General features: G+C 38.8%; 1 protein-coding gene across 1 annotated transcript; it reads left to right on the top strand.

Moving 5' to 3' along the window:
- Positions 1 to 285: 285 nt before the first annotated feature.
- On the top strand, positions 286 to 10,079 carry ssuh2.2 (ssu-2 homolog, tandem duplicate 2). The gene is made up of 13 exons (XM_048255305.1): positions 286 to 518; positions 827 to 870; positions 964 to 1,038; positions 1,219 to 1,282; positions 2,047 to 2,176; positions 3,138 to 3,198; positions 4,273 to 4,394; positions 4,694 to 4,756; positions 6,888 to 6,973; positions 7,196 to 7,288; positions 7,923 to 8,028; positions 8,407 to 8,514; positions 9,484 to 10,079. Exons 1-13 carry the CDS (start codon positions 493 to 495, stop codon positions 9,622 to 9,624), a joined length of 1,119 nt encoding a protein of 372 aa, XP_048111262.1. The 5' UTR covers positions 286 to 492; the 3' UTR covers positions 9,625 to 10,079.
- The last annotated feature ends 5 nt before the right edge of the window (positions 10,080 to 10,084 follow it).

The raw sequence follows: 10,084 nt of genomic DNA, 5'->3' as shown, positions 1-10,084 counted from the left end.
AAAAATTACTTGGTGTAGAGAGTAAAAGGCTAAAACAAATAAAAAAAATAAAAGAAAATAATTGTGCCTTCTATCAAAATGGCTGATGCTTTCTTTTTAATAGATTAATTAAACGATTTGTCTGAGTGTGATTCTTATCTCTTCACAATAAGATGACAATGGAAGCGGCAACGGTAATTTGACCCTGCTATGCTGTTTCAATGTTGCCATACACCTTAGCCAAATAAGGATGCATTTTTACGGCAAGATAGGGGATGCTTCTCTGATATGACGTGCCTTCTTGCTTTTTAAAGAAAGTCGACAAAGACGTCAAAACATCACCTGAAAAAATGTGCCTATGAAAAAAATAAAGAGCAGTAAGGCAGGGCACTTTATATGACGCATTCAGCCCTATGGTTTCGTTTTCTTAGAAAAGTGAGGAAATGGAAAGTGAACTGAAAAGATAGGCTACGTCGCTTTGATCCAACTACAACCATCCAAGAAGTTGCCTCAATGGATGATACACGTTGCTTGCTAAGGTGAGCCAGATACAAAAGCCGAGTAGGAGGTTGACGCTATAAATTCCAGCACATTATTTGATCTAGCCTGTAGTCTAGGCTTATGCCTAGGTGTAGTTTTTGACATTCTTTGTGTATCACTCTAAGATTTGCTTTTGAAAACGTTAGATTTAAATTTGTTAAACTGTAGGCCTAGGCTAGACGTAGGCTACTACTTTCTGTAACTGTTTTATTAAAGTGCCTAATTGTATAAATGTAGGTCTACTGTTGAACGTTTGTGGTGCAAGAATTAGGTAGCCTAAGCTATTTGATAAATGTTTCTATGACAGTGATCAAGATGAACCAGAGAGAGCACGGGGGCACTTGAAAGAAAGTAAGTAGGCCTACCGGTATATACTCGCGTAGAAAGTTACATTGTCTATGCATCCCATTTCAACTTTTTCTTTATATTATCTTCCAAAAAAAGATTTGTCTGGAGCTTCAGCGCCTCCTGCCGAAGACGTCAACACGTTTCCTGAAAATGATGCAGGAGTTGGCAAAGGTAGTCTATGAGTCAAACGTTATCATGATCGCATTGTTATACCTTGCACAATTTAAATTCCAGCCAGTAATTCTATATAGGTTCAATTTCATGCAAAACAGAGGCTAAAAACATTGATGATGAAAATTGTGGTTGTGTATTGAGTGGGGATGAAAAGCCAGTGGGATGCTGTTTTTTCAGACCTGCCACCGCCATATGCTGACAATTCTCTACGGCCCAGCCAACCCCAGGCACCCCACTGGGAGTAAGTTTGAATATTTCCCATTTATTCTTTGGACATACATGTATCCAAAGACACTTATACTAGAGTAACATTAATACAGAGACAGTAAGTTAAGTGAACTAAGCACTAATTTTAATCATTCTTACACAAGCAGATGAACACAGTAAGTGTGAAAGTGCAGATGAAAGCTATAGCCTACAGGTGTCGTGTCAGGGACCATATGGAAATAGGATGCAGGAAAATATGACCTGCTTTGCATCTGCTGTTAGCCTGGGAGAACCCAGACGAACTTGTTAACAAATTCATGATTCAATCTGAGAATTGAGAAATGATCGTGTTAACCAGGCTAATGTGCTATTTGAATCTCTTTTTGCGACTTGTGAAATAGGAAGAACTCTGGCCTCCTGGCCATCTCTGCTTCGAGTCTCTTAAGATACAAAATCTCTCATTGATTGATTGTACACATTCTTAGAAAGAGAACCAAGTGAATGTATAGTTTGGACACACACACACACACACACACACACATTTGTAGGCTTTTCTTTATTTTGACTACTTCCTACATTGTGGAACAATACCGAGGCAAAGACAATGAAAAAATAGTTAAAAAAAAGGGAAAATGCATTATTTTTTTAACAAAAAAAAGTCACTGCACTGTCCTTATAACATTTCTAAATTATATTTAAACAAACAGTCAGAAATATTTATTTGTTACTTAAAGCTAGTTATATCCGAGTTACTTCAGTCTCTCCACTGAGTGGTGCTGCTCTCATTGTTTTGACCAGGATTCCATCCATTAGTGAGGAGCTGGCCAGAGAGGCGCTGGTTGAGTATGTGGCCTCCAGGTGCTGCTACAGCGGCAAGCCAGCCAAGGAGATGGTCTTCTCCGACCTGCACTCCCTCAACACTTACAGGGTGGGTACGCCATGGGAATGCTGATGCTTATGCCATTCTGGAGTATCTGGGACTTCAATCTCCTATAGTCACACATTGCTTGTGCATGTCAGCCTGGAGAATACCATGGTGACCTTTAGGCCGGTGTGGGTGGAAATGATTAGAGTGAGACCATAATAGTATTTGAAAGCATGAAACCAGCCCACACACGTTCTGTAGACAAGGCTTTCAGGAGGATGCCTTTGGCTGAAATTACAGGGAATAGCCGTAGGAGAGATTTTTTTAGGGGAAGACAAATAGGTAGGCGTTGACTTGCTGGCTTTGTTTATGCTTAGTCTTTGTCTGTGTCAGAGAAAACACACTGATATCCCAGATCTGTGCCCATTGTGGGGGTAGTGCCCGTCCCAGAGTGGCTGCCTACTAGGGCTGTGTATTGGCAAGGACCTCACTATCAGGGGTGTAGTGGTAAAATAAGAGTGGGCTAAACTATGAATTCTGTGATCCCGGTAAGGTGGACTGTGCCATCGCGACTGCGGTATCGTTGACGTTCGAAAAACGTTCAGAACATGTTTGATGAAAGTGGAGGTTATTGTCCAATGTTTATAACAATACCAGTGGTATTAAATGGTCCCTAGAGTGTTGATGAGTGTACATATTGTGAGAGTCAATAATACCCTGTGATTTTTTAATGTTAAAAGAGAGAGTTGGATAAACTCTAATAAGAGGTGTATAAAGTATAATTCTGTAATGTCAGAGGTGGGTAAACTGTGTTCACTTGCATTTAGCCTCCACTACAGCCCTGCTCACTATACGATTTGCATTATAATACATGAGTCACGATGCAATACATCACAATATATCATGATATGTATATTGCAATACTTTTTACCAATATATTGATATTTCAATATCGAAAGCATAGCCCTACTGCCTACTATGGTTGCCAGAGGTTTTCCACTAAGTCTACCTCTTTCCCCAACAGTATCGCCTAGACACCTTTACAGAATCCAGATCTACTGAATGGGCCAGTGAGCCGTACCACGGTAAATGATCAGTCTGGTTCCATTTCACAATGGCGTTCAGCCCAACGTTATAGGATTTAGCAGACACTTCCAAAGCGACTTATACAAATAAACAATACAATAGTTAAATTAACAGTGAACAGTTTTAAAAAGTTATTTTATATATTTTTTATATAAACATGATCATTATCAATTACTGAGGGAATTTAAATCGATATAGAATTACAACCCCAAAACAGAAAAAGTTGGGACATTGTGTAAAATGAAAATAAAAACAATGTTTTTGTTTTGTTTTGTTTTGTCTTGTAAACCCATATTTAGCAGCAAAAAGGACATAGACAACATATCAAATGTTGAAAATGAAAATTTGGACTATTTCATGGAAAATATATGTTCATTTCGAATTTGATGCCAACAACAAACACACATAGACAATGGTTATCAGATGTTTTCCTGAGCCCATACAATGATTTTCTTTACAGAAAATCTTTACAGTCTTGTTTTGATGCAGTGCCATTTGAGGTCCAAAAGACCATGGTCATTCAATATAGTTGTATTACATACTTCACAATTTCATGTTAAGAAGCGTTAAAATTAAATTGTTTCATCATTTATGCACACAGGTTTACACAGTAATGAATGAAGATACCCTGTTCTTGGGTTCCTGTTCCCCTTTTTCATACCTATCGTGTTGCCAGTTACCCTAATTTGTTGTGAAACAATCATCCCTTTGTTTTCTTTATCATTACACAACTTTTCTAGCATGTTGTTACCCTCATCCCAACTTTTTTTGAAACATGTTGCTGGTATGAAATTCAAAATGAACAAACTGTATATTTCCATGAAAGTCAAATTTGTCATTTTTCAACATTTGATATGCTGTCATTTTTGCAACTAAATATAATTTGCAGATCATTACATTCTGTTTTTATTCTCATTTTACACAATTTCTCAACTTTTTCTGATTTGGGGTTGTAATCTAATTGTCTGTCAACTTTTGTCAAGTAGTTTATAAATAGTACATAAATGATTGAAGCCTTGAGTGTGTTGTGCCATGTTTGTTTGGGAATGTTTGTTTGCCTCTGCTGCTCTCAGGTCAGGTGCTGGACGGCTTCAATGGTGTGGCAGCAGGACCGTGGGATGTTTCTGTGCCCATTCCAGCCATGTTTCAGGACTGTCAGAGGGATGTTCGTATCCCCCATTCATCCTCTGTCAAGGTAAAGAGTCCTCAAAATATCAGATATTAGTAAAGTGGAAAGTAAATTTGTACATGAAAAAAAAAAATTGTATGTACAACAGCATACATTTCTATAATCTACGCATGCATGTATGTTATTTCTGCATAGTATGATTAACAAAGTATATTCAGTCTTTTTCTGTCCAGGTAAACTTCTTTAGGAAATGTATGACCTATGCATAATAATCTTCTGCAAACTTACTGTATTTGCACTGATTTGCATGAATCTGTTAAGGATGGTGAAGGGTGTGTTTCATAAGAAATGCAATTCTATTTTAGGGCTGCAATCAATGTTTGTCTTTGGGAAAATCCCCCTGTAACAAATGTGTTACATCAGGACAGGTGAGTGACTTGTACATTGTTTTTGCAACGTGTGCAAGTAGTTGTGTAACTATTCCATCTGGTTTCAACTTCCTGCACAAGCTTCAGGGGCTGCCTACCCATCCTTTCTTGTGCAAGGATAAGTTTATCGTTGGCACTACTTCTAAAATAAGTTGCCACTCTCCTTGCTCTGGTTAGAATATCTGTCAATACCTCATGTTCCACAACTGCCTTCTTGACGATGAGGTTGAGAGTATGGGCAAAGCAAGGCAGATGGCATAGCCCCAGCTTTTCAGTGGCTGCTACCATATTGGCCGCATTGTCAGTCACAATTGTAGTCACCAATCCACTGAGGCCCCAGTCAGTAATGAGGTGTGACAAAGCCTCTTTGATGTTGTCAGCGGTGTGGGCTTTTGGAAATGTTGCGACTCCCAAAAGAACTGAACTCAGATTTGTATTGGCATCTATGTAATGGCAGGTGACTCCCAAATATGAGTCCATCGTAAGAGATGTCCACATATCAGCAGTTAGACAGACAGCAGGGATGTTGTGTAATTGTGCAAATGCCTTTTGTTTCTCTACTGCATACATACTTCTCACTCATCATTGCCTTTAGAGTTTTCCTGGATGGTAGAATGTAGGTGAGATCCAACTTCTTCACTAAAGCTCTGAAACCCTCATCTTCCACAATAGAGAAAGGCTGGACCAGGAGGGCGTCATCAAGCTCTTTCTTCCGTCCTGAAAATACACAATACAATGACCACATTAGCAGAACCCACAAGCAGTGTTTAACCAAGTGAGCTAAAGTAACATGTCAGTTTTTCATAAATGGAGTTCACACACACTGTGTACACACAGTGCATGTTCACGGTGTAGGCCTACTATACAAAATATGTGGCCTACACCCCATGGAGTTCAGATAGGTAGCCTGTAATAGGCAATAACCTAATATGTTCAATCAAAATTGTTTGTTTGGGGTCAGTCCAAACCTTTTCAGAATGGTAACTATGTAATTAGTTTTTTATTAAGAGAGTTTCACTTATTTAGTGTAATTATCATCATTAATAACTTTAACTGAATAATACGGTTAAAGAAATTTTACCTTCAGTTGGTACAGACTGGGCCTCTGAAGTTCGTCTGCCACAGTTAGTGGGTGTTTCACACAGATGGTGAAGCATTGAAGATGTGTTGTTGGAATAAAACAAACTTTGATCACAAATACCAAATACCACTTTTGGGACTCTCCAGACTGAAATGTTCCCACACCTGAGAACGGGGTCTCTTGCGTTCATTTTCCATAATTAATTATTAGCGTGAATGATCTAGTCAGACAGCGTCTACAAGCAGCAAACAGTACTGTGATTGAGGAAGGACTTTTATTCTTTATTCTATGGGAGTGATGGTTGAGTCGGCAGTGTTAATTGACACTCAAACAACATGGTCATCATCATGATTTTACAGTGTACAGTGTGTCGACCCACCCCTAGTAATCGCAGGTATCTTTGGCTGACATGTTAAAAACTGCCCAGAATCATTATGACACCCTCTGAATGCATGCCAAGTTTCGTGGAATTCTGATGAAAACACACTCATTAATTATATACACAAAAGTTGCAAGAGTAGGGGATGGAGTAAGAGATGGAGACAAATTGACAAGCGTGATTTATTTTTGCGAAGAGAATGTGCAGGACTGAGCGGCGGTCATATTTTGTAACTAAAGTCACAATACATTAATCTTGAGAAGCGAGTTTGGGGTTTTGTTTTACACTGGACTATTTGAACTTTCTGACACTAAATTGGATTCATGCATTATCATACCGGATATGTAACCATCCCACCTCTTGTAACATACACTTCAGGTGGCTTTAAACACCATGTTCTATTCTCTACATCTGACTAACTTATGCATTTATCATGTATACAGACCTTACTGTTCTGTAACTGACATTAGATAGATGGGTCAAGCCCTTGAGTCGTGGAGTTTTTCCTTGCCACTGTTACCCATGGGCCCTCTTTTTTTTTATCTGATTGTCAAACATTCTGTAAAGCACCAAGAGACGTGTAATGTTTTGGCGCTCTATAAGTGAAATTAAATTTCATTTTATTTGAGTTTTCTTTTTTGAGAAATGTAAATCTGATGTTCTTGCCTCAGATTCAGTGCAGTGTATGCACTGGATCAGGCAGAGACCACCACTCTGACACCAGGTGCCGCAGCTGCAGTGGATCTGGACGAATCCGGTAGGTGACATTATTCCCTCCCACAGCACAGCACAGTTCCAGTGTTTCATTTGTCATTTTGTTTATATACGTTGAGCTAAAAGTACTAAAAACGTGGGATTCAACATATAGCTCACGTTTACAATTAAGTTTGTTTGTGTTTTGTAATACTCCATGTAGTAATTTCTTTTAATTATATTTTAATGAATTGTCCCTGAATCCATTTTTATTGTTCGTTCACAGGTGTAATGCATGCTCAGGTGCTGGTTCTCTGCAGTGTCCCAACTGTCAAGGCAAAGGCCAACTCCTGTGCTTCCTTAAGCTTACCATCAAATGGTAGAGTTACAGTTCCTCTGGTGGTTATGCTCTAAATCAGTGTTTCTCAAACTTTTTCAGATGAAGGACCACTTAACCAATAAAAAAGAAACGCACGGACCACCTAGCTAAAAAAAAAAGATTAGACCTACTTCAACAGTATATTAGCCTACACTATAGGCCTACTCACTGAACCACCTTGCTTATTATCTTTGCACTTTGATTATTGTGTCAGAGGATTCATATGATTTAAATTGGCATAGCTTACATAGACAGTGTTCCTGTTTTGGTTCAATATTGCAAACAACTCATCTATATTATATTTTACCACGTCTGCTCGCGGACCACTTGGGATATCTTGCAGACCACACTTTGAGAAACACTGCTCTAAATGTCTATTTACACTGGCCCAACAAACACCAAACAACACCCTCCGGCAAACTCCAACATCCATCCAAAAGGGTCAGCATTACCATTGCTGACTATTTCTCCAAAGAATTCTGCTGGAATTCTTGCTCCTTTGCGTTTGGAATTTGTAGGGTCAGAGTGGAGTGAGAAAAAGCCTCCTTGAGAAAACCGATTGTTTTTTAAAACGAAGAAGTTGTTGTCAGTAGTGTTTGGTCTCTGCAGCATGTGTGTTTCCTTGTGTCTGTAGGAGGAACCATAGCAACGTGCATGTAGTCGACAAGCGTTCTGGATTTCCCCTGGACCTTCTGCAGGAGGCAGTGGGGGAGATGCTCTTCACTGACATGAACCAGCGGGTGAGAGGGATACTGCTAGCATGTAAAAACAAACAAATGTGCTAAGAAATACAAAAAGTAGTATACATCGCACACTGGAGGGTATACCCTCCAGTGTGCGATGTATACTACTTTTTGACTTTTCAATAGTTATACTGCACACCATCAGCACCTGGAGGAAGAAGGGCTGTGCAAAGGGATTTTGAACCTTGGTGCTAAGAAATACATTAATTCATTTATTTATAGCACATGAATGAAGAGTGATTAAAAAAGAGGCCAACACTGTTGTTTTTTCATGTTCCATCATTTTAATGTGCATGTGTTCTGGAGTATTTCTGTGTTTTCAGATTTCAATACAATATAAATTCTGAAAAATGGTTTTATGTTTATATATGACAGGTGTACCCAGTGGAAAGTTTCCCAGATGGGGCCGTGAATGCTGCATCTAAACAAGCCGTGCAGGAACATCACATGCAGTTCTCCACCACCTGCCGCATCCTCCAACAGGTAAACACCTGTGACACCTTACCTACAGGATGGGTGAAAGTTCAGTCCACAGTCTGAGTATTTGTTGCAGGTTAACTTTTTTAAGCCCCTGCCTCTCACTACTCATTCAACTGTCATAGGGTAAATGAACAACTGGAATAATCACAGTTTACACACAACATGTGACAGTTGTGACATGTGACACACACAACATGTGACAGTTGCTTGTTCTCAGGTTAACACATGAATGTATGAGGAAGATCTCATGAATTATTATTCATATACAGTATGATAACATATGTGTTATTCTGAAAAGTTACCAGTCCTAAAACACCAGAGACCTTATATTTTTTTCTATACACATCCTCTAAGGGCAAGTTACTGTACTTTGCTTACCCTCATCTCACCAATAGCCTATGAGCACCCATATGTATGTGTCTGCCTATGGTTGCCTCATTTTCCAACTAGAAATTGAAGCTCAAAACCCTATAGCCAGTCCCCTACTGTGCACTGATAGCCTGTGATACCCTTTAGAAGCATTGCAGTATGAGAGCAAGTAGGTGTGAGCATAAGCCATGAAACAACCTGACCTGAGCTAAACCCGAGAACTGAAAACTGACTGACTAACTAATTAAACTCTATTGGGTAACACTTTATTTTATGGGGTCCTTGTTCCAGTGTATCTACACAATGAAGTACAGTGTAACAACCTTCACTTCTTAGTACACATGTACTAATGATCTGCAGGTACACAAAAATACATTATGTATGGACAACATGAAATTACATATTACATAGGTTGTTACACTGTATTTCATTATGTAGATACACTGGAACAAGGACCCCGTAAAATAAAATGTTACCCTCTATTGTGTCTGTACTTGTATGTTAAGCATTTAAAATATGCTTGTCTGTAAATGTGAATGTTTGTAATAGGATATGTCTGTAAATTTGTACTTTCCCCCCACACTTCAATGCTTGCACGACCAGAGGCAGACTATTGAGTTGATTCCTGTTACCAGAGTGCACTTCACTTGGAGGGACAAAACTCACATCTACTTTGTGTACGGGGCCGAACACAATGTCTACGCCAAGGACTACCCAGCCAAATGCTGCTGTTCCATCTCATGAAAAACAGAAAGAATCCTTATATATGATAATGAACTTAACAGAGCAATGTATAGGCTACTCATTAGGCTCTGGTGCATTAGTCAAATGTTTAGACATAGCTTACAGAATAGTGATGAAAATGTTGTTTTTAGATTAGTAGATTCAACTTTTATTGTCATTGTGGAGAGTACAAGTACAAAGACAACAAAATGCAGTTTGCATTTAACCAGAAGTGCAAAAATAAGCAGAAAAGTGCAATGTGATATACAAAGTATAAAATGTGTTGTGATTAAAACAAATGTTTTTATGCTTTGTTTATACCAAACCCGCTGTGTAAATGAGTTGTAAAGAGGGTGTATTTCAGCACTGAAACATTTCAAGGATGCAATTATGGGGCTATTAGGTAATACCCGTAATACACTTCTTAAGTTCATCTTAATTTCTTTTAATAAATTTTCACTTAATACGTGTCTAAACTGCA

This window comes from Alosa alosa, chromosome 10 (assembly GCF_017589495.1).
Source record: "Alosa alosa isolate M-15738 ecotype Scorff River chromosome 10, AALO_Geno_1.1, whole genome shotgun sequence".
Taxonomy (NCBI): Eukaryota; Metazoa; Chordata; class Actinopteri; order Clupeiformes; family Clupeidae; genus Alosa; species Alosa alosa.
The sequence above is the reverse complement of the archived record's forward strand: the minus strand, read 5'-3'. Positions and strand labels throughout refer to the sequence as shown.